Source organism: Anopheles coluzzii, chromosome X (genome assembly GCF_943734685.1).
Source record: "Anopheles coluzzii chromosome X, AcolN3, whole genome shotgun sequence".
Taxonomy (NCBI): domain Eukaryota; kingdom Metazoa; phylum Arthropoda; class Insecta; order Diptera; family Culicidae; genus Anopheles; species Anopheles coluzzii.
Window position 1 is genome coordinate 6,180,013 of NC_064669.1, and position 21,768 is coordinate 6,201,780.

The 21,768-nt window shown below is 43.2% G+C and overlaps 1 protein-coding gene across 4 annotated transcripts in view; it reads right to left on the reverse strand.

Annotated features, from left to right (window-relative positions):
• Nucleotides 1–15: 15 nt before the first annotated feature.
• Nucleotides 16–21,768, reverse strand: part of LOC120961448 (RYamide receptor) — a 114,158-nt gene continuing 92,405 nt past the window's right edge. For 2 of the 4 annotated variants that reach the window (XM_040385369.2, XM_040385286.2), the window contains exons 6-8: nt 12,246–12,627; nt 3,052–3,137; nt 1,705–1,817 (exon numbers count right to left, since the gene is read on the reverse strand). In XM_040385369.2, coding sequence (XP_040241303.2) covers nt 1,785–1,817; nt 3,052–3,137; nt 12,246–12,627 — 501 coding nt within the window. In that variant the 3' untranslated portion in view covers nt 1,705–1,784. Of the gene's footprint in view, nt 1,818–3,051; nt 3,138–12,189; nt 12,628–21,768 lie in introns of all 4 variants that reach the window. The other 2 variants (XM_049609095.1, XM_049609073.1) reach the window with 2 other exon arrangements.

The following is a 21,768-nucleotide window of genomic DNA, read 5'->3' on the forward strand; positions in this document are numbered from 1 at the left end:
ACATTCGGGGGGGTGTTGTTACAATACTAGACCTTAGAGTTAGAGTAGAAAAATTTGCAAATTTTCTCGAAGCGCCTCACAAACCTGCAAAACTGCGCCGACCATTTTCACGAACGCTTTGCGTAGCGTTTGGGCGGCAGATTAACTTATTATTGTTTTATACTTAGACAGGCGATCACTCGCATTATTTATTACTCATGAACTAAAACACATGTTGCCTCGCCAAGTAGAGCAAATTATTCGATAGAGAGACATATAAAATAATTTTATTAGTTCCATATAATATTACATTCCTCCGGGTTCTTACTGTTGCTGTTGGTTGGGGTTTTTTTTAACACACTTACACCGCCAATATGAATAGTATATATATGTATATATAGATGGTATATAGGTATCTGTTTTCCCCCGTGCCCAAATTTTCGGATGAGCGCACTTTGTGCGGCATTCCAATTTGAATTCCAACTAGAATGCGTGCTCTATCGCTCATATGGGTTCGGGACTGGGGCTACGGGGTTGGGGTGTAGCAGCTGCAGGATAGATCGAATCGCTCATGTATTGGGGACACGGTTTTTTTTTGTTTTGTTTTTGTTTCTCACTACTTATGCCTACACTATCTTAGTAACAGGATTTATCGTTCGCTCGCCTGCGGAGCAAACGCTTTGCCGCCGGAGCGCTGTAGCGCTGTTTGAAACCCGAAACAGCAACACAAAATGGCTCGTGGAGAGAAGAGGGCGATGGGTGAGAGTGGATGGCGGTGTGACAATCAGTATTTGCTCGCTGCCATTCCGGCTTTAATTACATTTTCCTACGGGTGGCCTAACAAACCAGCTACACCGAAAAACACGTTTTCATCCATTTCACCTACGGGCGACCCCCACAACCACCGTTTCCATTTTATCGATGTGTGATGGGTGTAGTTGCTTTTTATGTACTTTTACTTTGAATTCCGTTCTTGCTTCGGGTGTCGGTGTGCCGGCCGAAGGATAAGGAAATAACGCCCACGCACTCGCACGTCGTGGGCCAAGATTGATTGGGGCTTGTCCTTTTTAACCGGGGCGACAGGGCTTTCCACCAACCAATCTAGTAGTGTCTGTGTGGTTTGGAAAGATGGGTAGTACGGCGCCAATGATTAATGGTTGGATGCGACTGGATGCGGACGGATGAATTGGATTCGGAGGAGCAGGAATTTGGAGCGTCAAAAATTCGTCGTCGTCGTCGTCGTCGCAGCAGCCAACGCAGCACACCAGCGTGTGAAGGTGAATATATTTAAATTGATTTCTGCTCCCTACTCTCCCCTTACAGCTATATAGCCCCAAACCCCTGACCCAAATGGTTTTCTTTTTATTTTATTCTTGATTTTTTTTCGCGGGAAAAATGGTTGTGCAAATGCTAAAATGGTTGTTTTCTCCCCCTTTCTCCTCCTATTTAGCGCCAACGCCCTAATCTTACTCGCCAACGCCATTGCTACTGGGTGCAACGGTTGCCTCATCACCACCACCACCTCCGTCCGCTGATACCTGCTGCTGCAGTGCCGTCGTCCGCATCTCGTCCGAAGCTGCCACCGTCGTCTCCTCGTTCGTCTCCAGAATGATCAGCTCGATGCGCTCCTGGTGGTGGTGGTCGCACCCGTTCGGCGCACACGGTCGCTTCCGCCGCCCGGCACCGTCGCTGGCGCATCCCCGCACGCCGCCGCCCCCGTTTGCTGGCCGACACTGGAACTGGGTCCGCTTGCCACCGGCCGCACCGCCGGTGTACGGTCCGCTCTAGTCGTAGCTCTGCTGGTATCACCGCAACAGCGACGTCTCGGTCGACTGGACCTGTTTTTTTTTGGGATTCGCATTAATGTTAAACTCTCACTTTCATTACTTAGTTGGTTGTAAGTGGACCAAGCAGGGTGTAATTTTGGGTATCAGGATGTGATTTGGAATGGGAAATAGTTGCAATATTTAGCGAAATTGAAAATATTAGACAAAACACGGTTAAAATTGCACAAATTGTTTGCAAAAGCGAAACGGAAACACATACAGTTCACCTAGCAGCCATTGCATTGCTATTGTACAAATATTTTTAGCATTACTAATTGTTACCGTTGGCATCAAGTCTTGTTGAAGACGATTGATGAATTCATATCTATTGCGTTCTTATTGCGTTCCAAAACAAAAATCAAATTGTCTAATTGGACCTGTTTTTTGGGATTCGCATTAATGTTAAACTCTCACTTTCATTACTTAGTTGGTTGTAAGTGGACCAAGCAGGGTGTAATTTTGGGTATCAGGATGTGATTTGAAATGGGAAATAGTTGCAATATTTAGCGAAATTGAAAATATTAGACAAAAAACGGTTAAAATTGCACAAATTGTTTGCAAAAGCGAAACGGAAACACATACAGTTCACCTAGCAGCCATTGCATTGCTATTGTACAAATATTTTTAGCATTACTAATTGTTACCGTTGGCATCAAGTCTTGTTGAAGACGATTGATGAATTCATATCTATTGCGTTCTTATTGCGTTCCAAAACAAAAATCAAATTGTCTTATTTTGCATACTCCTATTGGATTTTTATCCACCATTCAACTGAACGTCAAAGCGAAGAAGGCTGTGCACGAGCGCAGGAATTGGCTATTGGGCAATTGAACAATTAATAAGGACATGCATGCTGCGATAGAAACGAAAAACAGGGATATTGTACAAAACTGTGCACCTCGTGCCTTAAAATGAGCCATTTTACATTCTCATTTTACCAGTAAGATAAATTATTGCTTTGAGTACAAACAACGCTAGTTAACAGTGTTACTATTTGTTATACATAAAAAAAACGTTAAAATGTGATTGAAATGTAAGACAAAACATTTCGCGATCAACGGAACAGTTCCTGTATTAATTATTATTATTATAAATATTGTAAAAACAAATGCCTTTACGTAAATTACGTTCAACGATGCATTAAAAGGACATGTAAAGAAGGATACATTTGCTACAAAACACCTCACTGTGTATTTGTGTCTCAGTTGTGACCGAAACGCGTGGTTTTTTTTTTTGTGTCCTTTACCTGCACATTGTGGGTCGGTTTCCTTCTGGTGCTTATGTATGTGGTGCATGTGTTAACTCGATGCAGATGCGATACTTCATCGATTCCTGCGCATTGTACCCACGCGTGTCGCGTTGATTTCGATCGTGTTGGAAGAAGCCGCCGAAGAAGAAGAAGAAGAAGAAGAAGGATGGAATCGAAAACACACGCACAAAGAGAGAAACAAAGAATAAATTTAGAAAATCGTGTCATTTAAACTTGGGGGGCGGGTTTGATTTAAAAGAAAAAAGCTATTTCTATTTCTATCTATATTGCAGAAGCTACAATCTAAACAACAATAAAACAATGCCACACACACACACACACACACAGCGAGCGCATAGAAGGGTAGAAACCCCACACACAGCAAAGCAGCAGACATTCGACGCTACGAAACACTCGATGCTTCCGGTCGGTCGGGGTCGGTCGGGGACCAAATGTAAACACTCCTCCCCCCACGTTGACACGATCGTCTCAAGCATCAGGCAGCAGTTAGGTGGTAAGGTGTAGTAGTGGTGGAAACGTAACCCTTCACGATCCACTTTTTATCTTTATCTTCTATTTTTAGCGCACGGACCGTTTACGCTGCATTCTCCAGCAGGGACACCGCAGCGACCAACGATCGCCGGGGCGATTGTGGGATCACCAGTGCAACCGGGACCAACGGGCACGCGTTTCAAATCGGCAAAGGACAACGGTTCCCGCAACGAAATGGATTGCGCCCTCAACATCCGGTCCCTACCCAAGCGCTGGTGGTTTGAATTATGTGTTACCAACGACCAAAACCGTCGAGGGCTTTCTTCCGCTGGCAGCCACAACCGCAATCTGAGAACGCGGTTTTAGTTTAGTTTAGTTTTTTTTTATCCCATCAACAGCATCATAAGAGCGAACGTCTGGTGATGCTGTGGAATGGGCAACGCGTACAGCCACCGACCGGTAGCTGATATGTTCGAACGGGCCATGCTTGGGTAGCGATGGATAGTTCAGCATTGTTAAGCATAGTTAGCAGCAGCATAGTTAAACGCGGTCGCACGAGCTCCTCACGTTAGTTGCCGGTGAACCTAACGGTTAAAATGCGATTTAAAGAATCCGTTGCACTTGACTTAATGTAGTGTGGAGTGTCGTTTGTTGTGCGCTCTGGTTGGATTCAGTTCCTTCATTTATTCACACGTTGCTTAAGCTGCTCCAGGGAGACGCTCGCATGCATCATTCAGCGCCGCTACATAGGCAACCTAGCAAGCTGTCCGTTTACGAAACGATGTCTCTATAGAGCCTTGGAGCCCGTTGCACAGCAGAAGCAAAGCAAACCTAATGGAGCAGATGTGTGTTTAATAACGTTTTAACAGTTTAGTGACGGTGAAGCAGTTGATGGAAGGGAATGTATGTGGATTTGGTTTTTGTGCTCCTCTGTAATTAAAATGCTCGCCGTAATCCCCAAGTCGGTGTCAAGATCGCTTCCGAAGCACTATCCATCGCTAGCCGTACATGGTCGGTTCGCATTTTACTGCTGGTTCGTTGGCAAATCCTCTTTTCTCTTCCGTGTCTGCTACACTTGGTGGTATTGTGTTGTTTGTCTTATTTGTGATGAAAAGGGAACCATATTTAACAATAAATATCAATTCATTGAGGAGGATGTCGACTGTTCGGTTACAACCTCTCTGCTACGTTTCTATCGTTTCGATTTGCACGGTTGGGCAAATCATTTCAATTTGGTTTAAAGATTAGAAATTTAATAAAATACTGTTTAAAAAAAAAGAACAATTAAAACACCACTTGAGTAAAGTGGCAATAAAGCGTCAAGAAACGTTGCATTAGAGTGTAGCGGCCAAAATCACACGATAGACCACAGTGTCGTCACAGCAAATTGAGAGAGAAATTGTTGTGAATTGTTAAAATGATTTTTTTTTTTAAACAAACGGAAGCAAAAATTGGTTGATGGACTTTTTTCCAGTTCTGTGGAGTTTTTTTTTTAATTCGAAAATACAAATTTCTTCTCCCAAAAATTGGGTTTTAATGTAGAATTAAATGAGGAAAATTGTTCTGTACAAAGTGTAATCGAAACCGTTCGTACCGTCTAGGTGGAACTGGTAATTAACAATAAAGTTTTTTTTTAAACAAAATCGTTCAATTTGCTCCGTAAAATCAATTCCATGTACTTGGGTGTGCAGCCGAGAAAGGGCAACTTTGCGCTTCTGTGCGATAGCCAAAAAGATCTAAAGCAACGGATCAACCCTATTCCAAGCAACTTGGGATAGCCAAATCGGGTTTGATTGCTTTCTTATCCGATTCTAGGAATCCGATTGACTTGAAATTTGGCATCGGTGTGTACTGCTACAGCCGTCTATTTCTGAAAGCAGTTGTTATTGATTTTTTAAAAAAGTATAATAAACCTGTTTTTTTTTTCGAATTAATTTTAGCAATACCCCTATTCCAGGCGATCGGATTATACACGGGTAGCCGGCGTCTTGGGAGGCCTATAACGTTTGAATGCATTATCCAATACAGTTGCAATATTCTGATGAAAATTACAATAACTTATCTAGTTTTAACTTCTGTTTCATAAATCATTTCAACTCCTAATAGTTTTGAAGTTAGCAAAAAAAAAAATAGTAAATGGACAGGATTTTTTTTTAATACAAAACTTTAAAAACATTTTCACAAAACACAAACACTTCACAAAATTTGCACAGCAAAATGACTCTAATGGGGGTTTAGGAACTGTAAATTACACGTCTAACACAAAATTTTGCAGAGAAATTCGACATTTGCGGATATTCGAGTTACGCGGATTCGCCGGGAACACAGAAACCGCGTAACTCGGGAACAGACTGTATGTACAGGCAACTCTCTCTTATTTGAGACGCGATGCGACTGTCGAATAAGAGGGGTTTTCAAATTACAGAGGTTGAAAGTGAATGAACCCAAATAGCCAGCTCGTACTTTATAGCTGATTTAGGGCTGTTTAACGAAAAATCGTTCCATTGTCGTACTTTGTGGCTGATTAAGAGATAGACGGCACTTTGCGGAACTATGGAGCTTTTTAACAGGCACATGGTACTCCTTGGAACTTTGCGGCTGATTAACACTATGTGTAGGGTTCATGATGGAACTTTAAGGCTTGTTGAGGACGTGTACCGAACTTGGTGGAACTTCATAGCTTTTTAATGCATGACATCGGTACGAGGTGGGTCTTGTCAAAGTGTCAAAGACAGACGCCGCCAATCATCTCATTGCTGCTGTACAAGTTAGATTAGTTCTTTGAAGAAGGGATTTTGAAGGAAGTGATTGTGATTGTACAGTAAATTGTGATACGTTTCATGTAATTTATGAATATTAAGGGTTTAAAAATATACACATGTACACAAACAAAACAAATCCTGTTGTTTATTTGAGCGTTTCTACATACACCGAGACTGCAGCTGAGAGATGGCTGTGAGAGAATTGACAACCGGTTTCTCACGCTGGTGTGTGTAGAAGCTCTGAAAAGCGCCGAGATGAGACTTTTAAAATGATGTTGAAAAAATCCATTTTAATCGCTAAAATGAAATCAAAAAAGTTTCTTTTACTTTTTAATAATATTTCTACGATTATTAGACGGCAAAAATGCAAACTATAATTGATCGATCGCTATAAACTGCCAATTCAATGTTTTCTCAGCTCCAACGTTCTTTGCATGCCGAGGAGAATTCTCTCACCGAAAATGCTGTCAGTCGCTGTCAACCCAAGTGCCACAAATCCACTAAACGACCACTAAACGGCTTCTAAACGACTCAAGCACTCTACCTAAACGGAATATAGAAAGACTTCGTTTAGCAGACGGCAAACGACTCATGCATTCTAAAAATAGCAAAAAAGCTGATGGCGCTATCTGTTGGTGGGATACCCCAACCAGTTGAGCTTCATCGCTTGGAGGAGAGCTTTCTCATTTCCTCTGTACTGTTCTATGGTTTCGCATTGAAGTTATGCATCGCTAGAACTAGAACGGCGATACAATTGTTTAAATACTAAACTCCAATGGAAACCACCAGCACTGAAGCAAGTGAGATTTGAGTAATGGTCGTTGGTGTTGATACCCACATATCTGACCGCACGACCATTTATATAGATTTTTGCTCAGAAAGTTAGAAGGCTATATAGGTCATGATAAGATGAAACTTGTCGAAATACATTGCAAGAAAAGGATAGCAATATAATAATCAGTTTTAATACGCCATCTATTGATCAAACCAATGAAGCTGTGGAGTTTTCATTTCTTTTCTATGAATATTCAATTTTCCAGTCGTTTAAGCTTAATCTGTGGCGCTTGGGAAAGCATGCTGTCAGTTATTTTCTCAGCTGCATTCTCGGTGTATGTAGAAACGCTCTTTCATCGATGACGCTTGCTTGAAAATAACTATAATTCATCGTTAGAGCGTTTCTACATACACCGAGACTGCAGCTGAGAGATGGCTGTGAGAGAATTGACAATCGGTTTCTCACGCCGGTGTGTGTAGAAGCTCTGAAAAGCGCCGAGATGAGACTTTTAAAATGATGTTGAAAAAATGCAATTTAATCGCTAAAATGAAGTCAAAAAAGTTTCTTTTGCTTTTTAATAATATTTCTACGATTATTAGACGGCAAAAATGCAAACTATTATTAATCGTTCGCCATAAACTGCCAATTCAATTTTTTCTCAGCTCCATCGTTCTTTGCAAGCCGAGGAGATTTCTCTCACCGAAAATGCTGTCAGTTGCTGTCAAAGCATGCTGTCAGTTATTTTCTCAGCTGCTTTCTCGGTGTATGTAGAAACGCTCTTAGGCATAAACTGCCAATTCAATTTTTTCTCAGCTCCATCGTTCTTTGCATGCCGAGGAGATTTCTCTCACTGAAAATGCTGTCAGTTATTTTCTCAGCTGCTTTCTCGGTGTATGTAGAAACGCTCTCAAATAAGAGAGGTTTTTCCAATTGGAGAGGTGTCAAATAAGAGATGATTCGCTGAAGTTCTAAAAATCCTATGACCCATTCTGCTGAGAAAACTGCGTAAACTACTGAGAAAAGTGTTTTTACGTATTGGATTCCTTTTTTTTTGCAAAAAAAAAATCCTCACCAATTTGAAAAGCTATAACATAAAACCGATTAAGAGTTGAAACGCTTTGTGCACAGACATAGAAACTAGATAAGTTATTTTAACTTTCCATTAGAATATTAAATCGTAATTCCATTGCACTCAAACGTTATACAGGGTTTCGAATCATATAAGGGAATCGTTCAACCACTTAGGGGAATGTTGCAAATCGGTAGGGGAATGTTGCAAGCAAGCTGTGGATGTTTGCAATCACTTAGGGGAATGTTGCAAATCGGTAGTGGAATGTTGCAAGCGTACTGTGGAGCTGTCATCAGACTGTGGGTGCCGGTGTAAAAAGCTACGAATTGATACCGATGATGTTTTTTTTAAAGCAAAGTGGATTAACAATATCAGGTGGTGGATTAGGGCCTTTGGTGGGTCGCCATAGTTGAGGGACTTTACGTCATTTTTGAACCGTTAACCATTGATTTCCGCACACAAAGCTTAGCAAATAGAACAGATTTCTTTGTTATTATGTGCATTTTTGTGTGTCTATTGATTTTAGCGAAAAAAATGAGATATATTTACAAAAGATTTGATGATTTGTTTCTGCATGAAATTTAAAATCATGTGAGTAAGAGTTCTAATCTCACGTAAATTGTCCATGCGGCTCGTGGATAATGAGGAATTAATGTGAAAATTGAAAAAAAATAATGATTTCTTGGTTTTTATCATCAAAAATGTCAAAAACACAATGAATTATAGAATAAATTCTCGGAATAACACAAAATAACACATTTTAATCCATGTTTTGATGTTTAATAAGAACTCGAAAAGTCCAAAATATATTTTTAAACAATATTTAATCAAAAAGATGGGGCAGATAAATTTTATGAACAAATTTACTAAATGTAAACACTGTTTGAATCCTGGGGACCTTACGTCAGGCGGCGCTCTAGCAGCAATCGAACACGACATCCGACACGAACAAACCCATATAATCATATGGAGGTGCACTGTCAGACACAAACAAACAAACAAGACAAACGTCGAGTCGAACATGTCAGTTGATTCTGTCTGTGATGTTCGATACCCACCTGTGCTGTGAGTACCTTCCCAAGCTCCCGACCACGCTGGTTTTCGCTGGTCTTTTCGGGGATAATTCGTTAACGAATTATACCCGAAAAGACCAGCGAAATACAGATCATTTTCGGGGAACACACGTGAAGGATGAACCCATGCAAAAAAGAGCTAAAAATAGAAATGAACATTCGAATTCATTCCTTTCCCTCATATTCAAATTCATGCTCATGCTTCATCCTTGATGCTACCAACCACATCGCTAATTCTACTTGGAATCACTGTGCCAGTTGCACCACCATATTATTATTCATGATCGTGCTATTTGCTTGTTTTGTTGTATGAAGGGGTACTGATACTAAATGAATTAAAAGAAATAAATAAAACAATAAAAATAATAGATTGACTATTAAACACGCATTTCTAACAATGAGTAAAGGGGTCTGAAGTTACTGGAGCTGCATGTTTTAAAAAGAAATCAAAACTTAAAATCATCAATGAAAACAATAAAAATGGAATTGAACTCATGTCGACCATGGTGCAAACATTACACCATTACCATTTGACCATTACTAGTTCATGAACATGAATCGTTATCTATCAGTTTTAAACCCTTCAAATATAGCACAATGAACAAAGAGATGTGTAAAAGTTCATCGATGCGTGTGAGAGAGTAGAGCTGATGAATAGAAATAGATGGCATGAGTTTATGTTCATTATCCCCGAAAAATTTCGCTTGGGAATTGGCTGTCAAACGCTTCACAGCTACAGTAGATAGAATTCAATTCGGGACATTTTTAAGTTTGTTTGCGTAGTTTGTCTCTTTTTCTTCTTAAAATTGCGTGCAAAATATTTAAAATAGCTATCAATAATTATTGTTAAACTTTTCAATCAATTATAACATCAAATATAAAGGATTGAAACGTATTAAACTATTGTGTGTACATAATCCATGTGTATGCACTGTATGTGTTTTGGCATGGACGTTTGTTTACATTTTTCAATATTAAATTTGAATGATTTCTATGTTATTATAGATGTGAATAACTACAGTGGAGCGCCGTTTATCCGGGTACCTTTTATCCGGCTTTCCATTTATCCGTGCTGTTGAGAAATGACAGCTCAATACAAAGGTGACATCCCAAATAGCCAGCTCGTACTTTATAGCTGATTTAGGGCTGTTTAATGAAAAATCGTTCCGATGTCGTACTTTGTGGCTGATTAAGAGATAGACGGTACTTTGCGGAACTATGGAGCTTTTTAACAGGCACATGGTACTCTTTGGAACTTTGCGGCTGATTAGCACTATGTGTAGGGTTCATGATGGAACTTGGAGGCTTCTTAAGAAAGGGTACTGAACTTGGTGAAACTTTATAGCTTTTTAATGCATGACATCGGTTCAAGGTAGCTCTTGTCAAAGTGTCAAAGACGTACGCCGGCAATAATCTCATTGCTGCTGCACAGGTTAGATTCGTTAATTGCAGAATGAACATTGAGTGAAGTGATTGTGAATTATCAGTAAATTGTGTAAAATTTTGTGTAATTCATCAATACAAACGATTTAAAAATATACATATGTGTTTAAACGAAACAAATCTTGTTGTTTATTTCATCGATGACGCTTGCTTGAAAATAAAACACAAAGAAAAATAATCCCTGGCATCGTGGCATAAGGAAGCTGCTTAGGCGCTGTTTGAAAGACCCACATAGAACTTTGATGCTGTTTATCTACTGCAAAAGGCGAATTAGAGCAGCGATCTTTAGCGTGCCAAAATGAGCTGCTTAAGCAATTCTGGCTATTTGGGATTGCGTTATGAGGAGGATATTCGAAAAAGCGGTTATAAGAGCACATTGTCATAACAAAAAACACTGTAATTCATGGCAAATTTCAAATATTCTCATGTTGGAAAAACATGAAGTTAATGAAAACTGGGTTATTTTTATCAGAAAATAAGAAAATTTTCCAAAACCTAATCAGGAATTGGTATTAAAATAATCATCTGACTCATTACCCGTGTTATTCGCTTATCCGGGCGAGTTCAAGTCCCGAGAAGCCCGGATAAACGGCGCTCCACTGTAGTAAATTATGAGTTGAATCATCCCCCTGTAGGTGGATATCCATTTAAACAATGAAAATGCTTCATTTTCGAGACGAAAAGAAAGGCGTATTGCAGTGCATCATGACAGGTCTATAAGACATCGAACAGCTGACAGAGCACCTATCGAACAGTGTCGTGTTTGTTTGTCTCGTTCGATTGGTGCCAGAGCGCCGTCTCAAGTGACGAATTGTTAAAATGCACTAGAGTCCACCACCTTATATTTTTTAATCCACCTTGCCCCAAAGGCCCTAATCCACCACCTGATATTCTTAATCCACCTTGGAATGAAACGCTCGGTTGACAGAGCCAAAAGCTGTCATCTTGTTTGTGACAGTTGCCTGCCGAACAGAGGGCTACTATTTTCCAACGCCGGTTGCGCGCGATTTTCCCCCGATTTTTCCGCGAACGTGCGCGGGAAACTCCACATGTGAGTATGTGTGTGTGTGTTGTTTGTGTGTTAAAAGCGATGCAGCGAAAGCGCAGGATGTTTAGATACGTGTTCGAGGTTGAGCGTACAGTGCGTGTAGGTGCGTTCGAAATTAACCAGATAGAACAACAAGCAAATACATTAGCAGATAGAAAAGCCCGTGCGTGTGTGTGCGCGCGCGTTGCAGCAGAATTTAAAGCGGCCCACACCGAAAAAGGGGCTTTGTGAAACATCCCAACAACACACGAAGAACAAATTGCACACTACACCTTCTCACACAAACAAACAAAAAAACACTCAGTGTGGGAAGGTGGAAATGTGCCCCCCCCCTCCCCCTCCCTCCCTCCCAGAAATAGGAAACAGAAGGTAAAAAAACGAACAATTTTAGAAACAAAAAACAAAAACAAAAACCAAAATAAGAACAGGGAAAATGTTTCAGGGCATTAGTGTCGTCCTGGGTGGCACCTAACTCGCACGCCCGCCTTTCTTCGCAGTGCGCTCGCACCGTACAGGCCATTCATCTCACCGGCGAGGGCCACGCTGGAGCCGACGTTGCGCGCAATCGCTGGCGGGGTGTGGCGGATGCAGCAGCAGAGCTGCTGCAGCCCGGGCACACCGTGCAGCACCAGGATGAAGCCGCTGCGGAACCGGGCGTTCATGTAGCAGTAGATGATCGGGTTGTAGCAGCTGTGCGACATCGCGAGCCAGTGGAAGGCGAACCAGAAGTACGGCAGCAGGTCCCACGAGGACGGGAGCTTCATCAGCTGCGAGCGAGAAGAGACAGAGGCGAGGTGTAATGCTGTAATGCGTGCCGGTAACGGAACGGTTCCTCTCCTTACCATTAGGAAGTTGAACGGCAGCCAGCAGATGGTGAACACGATTACCACGGTCACCATCATCTTGATCATCTGGAACGGGAAGAAATCAACACGGAGGGGGTGAGTGTACACGGTCGGTTTGATTTTAATTGTAAACTTTGTAAAGATATTGTGCTAATTTTGGGGTCGGTAAAAACCCTGCCTGTTTGTGTATTTTTTTTTTTGCCGTTCCTGGAAGAAAATTGGCTTTGGAAAGCACCCGACTTACGGAGCGCACCAGCCTGGAAACGACCAACGAACTGCCAAGGGTTTCGCTTATACGAATCGTACTGGAAAATGGACTGGAACCTGTCGGCCATCCAGGTGTCCCGTACAAAATCCGACTACCCCCGAAGAAAAACATTCAAACTTACTGGCGCACCGTGCCGTAGCTACCGATCACTGGGTACTGGGCTCTGTTGTTTTAGGTTTAAGGGACCCGTAAAGGGACTGTTTTGCCCACCCTGTGTGTATGTATGTGTGTGTGTGTCTGTGTTTAGCGCTTTCGTTTAACAGTGATTTACTTGCGCCATTTAATTCGGGCTTTGCGCTTTAAATCTTTGGCTCCGATAACGCGGCTGTTTTTTTTTGCTTCAAAAATTTTCATGCAAACAAGTGACAGAGAGAGAGAGCGAGAGTAGGAGGAAAATTGTCAGTCGACACGATGGCGTAATTTATGCTCTCGTCAGTGGGATGGCTTTTTTTTGTGTGTGTGGTGTGCCCTATTTCCCTCATTCTTTATTCATAATATCAAACGGTTTGCTCTACCGTCTGAATATTCGCTGCAAAAGTTTTGCGGTGCCTCAGTACTCCCACAACAAGTGTGTGTGTGTGTTTGAGGGTACATCCAGCAGTACCGCTTCCCTCCGGTGCAGGCTAATGAAAATATTGTGTAAATACTTTTTACACGACAGCCCAAAAAGCGACCGACGGGGCGGATATGGCGTTCCGGTTTGGAATGGAGAAGGTTTTTTTTTTTTTTTAAATTCCTATTACACAGTGGATTTGTACGGACTGCAACGTGGAGCTGAGGGTGGTGTCTGTCTCGGCTTACCGGAATGGAAGGCAAAAAGCGCACACCCTAAAACATATAGTGGGCGCCTCTGTGTGTTTTTTCCTCTCCTTTTTACAGGCATTTTTACAAGTGACAGTGTAGTACCAACTGCTCCGGCGTCTTGACAAAGCTCCAAGTGAAGCTTACTGATAATGATAAGTAGATCGTTCGCTCATACCCACTTGTTGAAGTTTTTTTTTGTTGGGATTCTGATCCGCTTTGAGTGTTGGAGTGAAGTTTTGACGTCTTCTTCGTACCGAATAGACAAACGTTCCTATTGCCGAGCCTTTCTCGAATTAATTATTACAGAGGATAGAGAGAGAGAACGAAAACAAAAAAAGGTTTTACCTTTTAATCTGACGTATTAAGCGACGAACGCTTGCTTGGTAGGCGACACTTTCGGTTTGTTTGCTTTCGCTCCTCATTAATTAAGTAACAAAATATGCGCTAAACATTATTACTACACGGGGCGCCTTTTTTCTTTTGCAGTGGTAAGGAGTTTGGGCTCTTTCGCCCCATGGTCAGGTTCCCCGCTTATGGAAATCCCTCTGTGTGTAGTATCGTAATTACAGCTTCGAAGGATCTATGTAATTTGATTATTTTTATACAAAATTCATTGAGAACCACTCATCAAGTCCAATAGATGCACAACAAGGTGACGAAAATATACAAAAAAAAAAAAAAAAACTATGATGTCAGTTTGAAATTGAGTTACTAGGGTAATTTTAGGGTATTTTTAGCTGTAAAGCTTGATTAAATCGCAATTTTCGTGTTATTTTTATCTACTTAATAACATTTATGTGTGGAAAATACTATTTATATCTTTTTTGACCAGAATAATAATGGATCATTTCAATAATTAATAATTGTTTGAACATACGCAAAAATCAAATGATTGCCCACTAGCACAACCTCCAACTTATATTATTGTGAACTTGATATCCAGTTATTGTTAATCGCTGTTACCAGTTGTTGTACCAGTTATTTGAATTTTTAAACCATCACAAATCATCAGGTTTGCTTTACGACTACATCTAGCTCAAAATCCAACCAGTTTTCCATAATTTGTGTCCTTACTAGCGAGCTCTACCATTGATTCCTAAACCGTAGAAGGTTGTAAACACTGTTTTGAATGGAAAATATCTTCGGAAGACCTCGTCCTAGTTCTCATACATCGATGTCGTAGTGCACGAGAATCGTAAATACTTGTAGATGTGCAAAAGAACCTCTCCCAGAACCTTCTCCAGTGTTTACTCTCTTCAGCTTGTCCAACGACCGATTTGACTATGGTGCTAATGAGCGTCCTTAAACATTCTTCTGTGATACTTTTAGGCACTATTTCATCGGACGTCGAATAAACAACGAAGAAGTTATCTGATTGCTTCTAGCAAGGCATCGAGAAAAGCATCCACTGCATCGGCGTCATCAAGCATACAATCTACACTCTCGAAAGCCGAAATCGTATGATGCGAAAACGAGGCTTTGTTGTGTGCAGTAAAGTAGGATCAAAACTTGTAAATCTGAGCGGTCCATAATGACTGCACAGGCATAGTACACGCCGTAAAGCACACTTTGTTTTTTGGTGATGTTTTCAAGTGTTTTTGTTCTTGTTCCAGGATCTCAGAGTTTCACAATCTGACCTGCAGTGTGTACTTTCTGTTCCACCGCGGCGACGCTGGATGGTTTCCAATGGCATTGATTCATTCATTCGAAATAGATGTTTCAAATAAGCAAATAAGCAACACGCATTATAAGAAAACTCATTTTAATGGCGCAATACGTGTGTTGTGTTGAATTTTTGAATAAGACGGACAACTGGTGTGGGAAAGAAGAGCACTATGAAGGGCAAGACATACAGAAAAAGTTGAACATTGAAGAGGTTTACAGTATTTTAACATTACCTATTGGTTTTCACTTCCTATTGGCACATACATAATACAATTCTTGTTGATATTTTAACGATGCTCCGTTCAGCTGTGAGTCCAGGAGTTGAAAGCGCCGCTTTAAACACATCGTTGAATGCAGAATCTAAGGTGCTTTTGAAATATCGGACACTTACTACACCTAACGATGCTCCAGCATACAAAACAACAGCCTAGGACTTCCTATTGGATAATTCTGCGAACCCAGCAAGCTAGGTGGACTTGTTAATAAGGTCGTTATGGCCAATTTTTCCACCAAGTCAAAGTTCAACTTTTGAATCTTTGCAAACCCATCAAATATTTGTATTAAAGGTAGTATTCCAAGTCGTGGCATGTTATTGGGTATCGTGTAGTGCATCTAATGCATATTTCAGCACATTCTCTAGTGGCTGGATGATGCATGTCTGGATGACTACCCTTACTTAAGGTAGCTTGATGACAATCCTTTCATCATCAATTGATGTCGAACGTAAAGAAAATCTAAAATGTATGTGTCCACCTTTCCCCAACGACAGCAGATGATGCGTCTTTCCCACTTTGGTTGCGTGCAGGATGCTTTCATTGCCGTGCTTTCACCAGGTGTTAGCTGAAGCATTACGACAACTTATTCGTTTCATAAAACTGCCGAACAAATAAACAATGCAAGCTGTACAGCTTAACATCTGTAGTTCCTAATTTGGTCCACAAAGGTGCGCCCTATTTGGAAACATGTTATGTTCAATGATCTAACTAATTTTGCAGCAATCACACCAAACGAAATGTTCTAAAATGCGTTGTCATACCATCAGTTTGGATGGTACATTGTAGAGTTTTTGCTACTAATACTTTTCAATGCACTTAGGAAAAGTGTCCATCTTCCAACAGCAGTGCGCACTGTGTAGCACGTTGGATTGTTGGACCGACAGTTTTCCCGTTCGCTGAACATTTCAACGCTCGCAAACAAAAAAAGGAAACCAGCAACATCGAATTCAATGTAACTGATCAGGCGGTAAAGTGAAGGACTTCCTGGCATTACTTTTCCACCTCCACCCTGCTCCCCTCCCGCTTTGAAAGGTTAAAGACTTTTGTGTGGTGCACTGGAGTGGAAGAGAAGGGGGATAGGAAACCAGAGCCATCCATCGCTGCCGGTTCGCCTCGGTACCGATGACCTAGGGCCGAGAGGCTTGCTGCACTAACCCTCTCTATCAGGATTTAATATTTTCCGGTAGCGGGTGAACAAAACACGCACCCACACGCCCCTCTCGTCGGCTGTCTTGGATCCGTTGCCTTGCCCTTGTTGCCGGAGCGAAAAGAACACTTGACCCGGTATCCCGGCTCGCAGCCACTCAAGGCAAGCCAGCGGCGAACGAACCTGATCACCAGGCAAGCCCCACAGAGACTGGGGGGACGGGGGTGGTGGAGAGAGAGAGAGAGGGGGGGAGGGGGTGGAGAGGGTCGGTAGCGAACCGGAAAAGTGGTTACGTAAATATCTACCTGTACTGATTAGCCATGCGCTCTTATTAAATTGTATCAGTTTGTCTAGCGCCTCTGAGCGAATGGAGCGAGAACGAGCAAGAAGGCAAGAAAAAGAGCGAGCGGAGGGAAAGCTTCGAAGGTATTCCAATTTTCCGATGTCATACCTTCACCGCCACCTTTGGTGGTAGGAGGGGGGGGGGGGGGCAGGGCGGGGATGATACATTCTCGGAACGAAGCAAAGCAAGCTTGTGAGCGGAACACTCAGACAGGCGTGCGGTTTTTTTTTTTGCATAATGCTTCCTATTCATGCTTTCTGTTTCCTTCCCCCCCCCCTCCCTCTATCGGCACCATGTCCTTCGCCGAAGGACACAGGCGGCAGCCACCCCTCTCCTCTCCTTCTCCTGGCCCTAATTCACCGCTGCTGGTGAGTATCATTTGCATTGCAAATCAACCGCAGGCACCGTCATCGGGCTCGGATTAGGGGAAGGAGGGATGGGTGGGATGGGTGGGCACTGCTAGGACCCGCCCCGTCAATACCGGGCAGCCATGAGGCAGCCTGAGAGTATTCATATTTTCATCCCGAGCGGTTTTTTTTCTTCTTCAACCACAACCCTTCCCCCCCCCCCCCCGCTCCTACTTTCTGGTTGGCCCAAGTGATACCGTTGACAGCATTAGCTGAGGTTGAAATGGTCCTAACAAGGTAATTGTTCGGTACACCCGGCTGCTGCATACCTGCAGGCGTGCGAGGAGAGGGAAAGGAAGGGACGGATAACGGAGACGGATACCCCCAAAAAGATATGCAAATTGCATTGCGTACCCCTACTCCCCCCACCCTCCCCCGCTCCCCTCTTTACTCAAACAAAAAACTCCCCGGCCCGTCCCCGTCAATGGAGAAATTTGCGCTCGTTCGCCCACACCACAGCAAAAGATGTATTGATAAGGCGCAGACGACGAACCTTTTTTTGTTTTTTCTTCTCCTCCCTACCCCTCCCCCCCCCCCCTCCCCAGGAGATAAAATGTAGCTAGCGTGCCAGTTTCGAGTGCAGTGGTGATGAAAATGATGAGCGCCCTTTCCTTATCATCATCCCTTCAGCACACACACACACACGGGCAGAGAATGGAAATGTAAGGCTGAAGGAATGGAAAAATAGGTTCCCCGTTTTTCGATAATGACACTGGAGCCCGTGGACCGTGGGGGGGGGGGGGGGGGAGATAGGATATCCCAGAGGTTGTGCGAGGCATCAGAGTCTTTTCACAACTTTGCAGTGCACACGAAAGGGGCACTCGGTGCATAGTGGGCAGCTGTCAGGTTCAAAGTCCTAAAATGAATGAATGCTCCAAGTATTTCTTTCATTCAAGTAAAGCAATATAATCTACAGCAACAATTTAAGAAAAAAAACAGGAAATTTCAGTCCCTTAATTGTATTAGTTTTTAAGATACAGACTCTTAAAGTCTATGGTCGTGAAAAACAATCCTTTTCTTTAAACCATTGTAACTTCCCATTTTTTTAAAATGCACATGTTTTGGAAAGATTTTTATCTAGTCTCAACAAAAATGTTTGGTATGCGAAAATATCTCAATCGGTTTAGAAGTTACAGGGTGTAGTGTGCACTACTTTCCCTAAATTGTATCAATCATGACATCTTTGACATCATATCACATATTTAAACACCGCCAATTTAGAAAAATATATTTGGAGATGTATAGAGTTGGTAATTTGAAATTTTGAACATTGAATGCTATGATCGTTGATATTTGTGAATGTTGCCAGCAGGTGAAGTGTACTGTCAGAGCTTTATTTTATTGTAATTGTAGTTCATTAAGCGATGCTCACTAGGTAAAGAAGCAGCTTAAGGGAATGACAATTTTGCAGGGGTTTGGATATGACGTGACCATGCTGATAACAGTTCTAGAGAATCACAGTCCTCAATGCCGCCTACAAGATCCTGTCCCAGATCCTGTTTTGGAGACTAGCACCCCTTGTTACAAACCAGAGGCGAAAGAGAGCCTAAGAGATCCAAAACCTCTTTTAACCTCTAAACAACAACAACTTGGCTACAAATTTCGTCTGCAGCTACCAAGCTGGGTTTTGTGTTGGAGGCAAAACCACCACCGAACGTATGTTTACTGTTCGGCAGATCCTCCAGCAGTGCCGAGAGCGCCAAATCCCTATGCACCACCTGCTCATCTACTTCAAGGCGACCTTGAAGCAGATCCGGCTGTTAGAGTGCAAGGCACTGAGTTCGAATCTTACAGGGATTCTGAGGCAAGATGACGGACTCTTCTGTCTGGTCGTCAACATCGCCCTGGAAGGTGTCATGTCGAAGCGCGGGACTAGACAACGACATCCGTGGCATGATCTTCTACTGCTCTCTCTCCAATCTCTTGGCTTCGCAGATGACATCGTCATCATCGGCAGGACAACAGCGAAGGTGTGTGAGGCGTACACCTGACTTAAATGCGAATCAGCAAGAATTGAGATTGAGAATCAATGCAACGAGTACGAAGTCTCAGCCCAACTGGGAAGCAGTGACGATGACACTCTTGGAGTTCTTCTATCTTTGAGACCCATTGTGCATTATGGCAAGCTCTGCATACTGTGGGCTTCACCTTCTGCTGCGATTCAGGAAGACTTAGAGACCGCACGAAAGGCGAGACATATCGCACATTGATTCGTCCGGTGGTCCTCTATGGACGCGAGTCTTGGACCATCCGAGCGGAGGATGCAAACGCGCCGAGCGTGTTTGAGCGACGCATCCTTCGGACCATCTGTGGCGGTGTGTTCGAGCATGGAGTTGCATGCAGGAAAAGGTTGAATGTATAGGAAGTAGGCATTAGAAAAAATCTCTGTCATATACTGCGTTTCAACACTATTATTGTACAGAAAAAATAACCCATTGATTGAAAACTACTTTTAGCCCGTTTTTTTGTACCAAGGTGCCCACTGTGCGGTGGTACACTTTGCACCCCTTTGCCTTCCCGCTTTTTCGGAATGCCTTTAAAAGGCGAATGCAGTTGAATAGAGCGCTGTTCCTTCAACCGGGGCACAGCAGCGCATGAAGCAGTATGAGTGCAGTTCCTTTCCTGTGTTATGGTCGTGTTGGGGCGTGTTTGATGCTGCTCCTGTGCTTTGTGCAAAATGTACAACTCTTCCTTGCCTGCCTGCTTTGGTCGTGTTGTTTTTGCTTCCTTTATTTTCGTTCCTTTTACTCCTGCTAGCAAATGTGGCATTTTTTTCCACGTTCTGGCTCGGTTTGTGAGATATAAAGGCGAAGGGGGGAAAAAAAGAAAACTGCACACTGGTTAGCGAAAATGGAAAATACCATCCAGCCGCAGGGGGAGTAACCGCCCGCTCTGCCCAGGCACGACCGATGCACGAAAAATGTCACGAACCAGCTCCACCGTTGGGCGCTTCTAGTCTCCTACCGGTACAACCATGCTCTCGCACATTCATTTGCATTTATTTCATCAAAACTCCACCCCTCCCCCCCCCCCCCCCCAACAATGCAGCGTGATGGACATGTCGTTTCCTCGTCGTGCCTGCCCCGTGTGGGGGGGTCGGAGATGAACAGGAAATGGGAAATCGTGTCCCCAGCCCGCCAGCCACGCGCGGGCACAATCATCGCGCTCCGTGTTTGCAATTTTCACATACTGCTGTGATGCTGCATTTCGCCCCCCCCCCCCAACTCCCCCTTCTCTTTTGTTGCTTTTCTGCAAAGAGACTTGGGGCAAAGGCCGAAGGCCAAAGGTACAAGTAATCAAATTAAAAAATAAGGCAAATCAGCTCCAAACGCTTGTCCAGTTTGTTGCAATCATTCCCAGCACCCAGCCCAAAAGACGCTCTCTTGCTTCGAGTCGGGTTCAACTTTTAATACAATAAAAAAGAATACAACCACAGTACAATGTATGTATGTATGTATATGTGTGTGTGGGTATGAGTTAAGGGGTCATAATTCACTTTCCAAACTTCCGGGCGCATTCCCAAAAACCTGCTGGCACACACCAGTTGCATGCGCGCGAACCCTGTCGCCAAATTCCTGCGCCCAGGCTCCTGTGTCCTCCGGTAGAATTCTCTGATGGGAATGCTCGCATGATAATAAAATAGTCGACATCGGGTCGAGGCCACATCGGTGGTTGACAGGTTAGCGAAGTTGTTAGGGGAGTTCGCTTTTTTTTTTTTTGGGGAGGTTTTGCTCTGCTCAGAAACATGCCACCGTCCGGCGACAGAGACTACGAAAAACTTTTGGGGCCACACAGATTGGGCCGTTCTCGTGCCCTGGTTGTTGTGGGGCCTCCTCGAATCGTTAGTAGCTCCGGGTGAGCAGGTTGTGAGACCGTCTGTGTGTGTGTGTGTGTGTGTGTGTGTGTGTGTGTGTGGCTTGTGGCGGAAACCCGAAAAAAGAATTTTACAATAGTTCTGCTGACGAGGGCAATAAATGGTCGCACAACAGCAAAAAAGCACCCACACACACACACACACACACACACGAACTGCCAGACGGTTTCGTGATGGGCACATGGACGGGTCTTTGTGGCGAAAGTTGGCCAAAGTTTCGTTGGTGATTTGAATTATTGCAGCACAAGATTGGCTGGCTGTTTTGGGGCGGGGCCCGGCCGACCGTACCAAACGTCACGTGATCACGCCCGGTGTGCGGGATGGTGGGCGTGTGAGGCGGCGAGCACATTTAATTTCAAGTTCGATCGAACTGTTGCCCTTCGCTGCGTGGTATAGGACAGATGAGGGCACAGCTTTGCAAGTG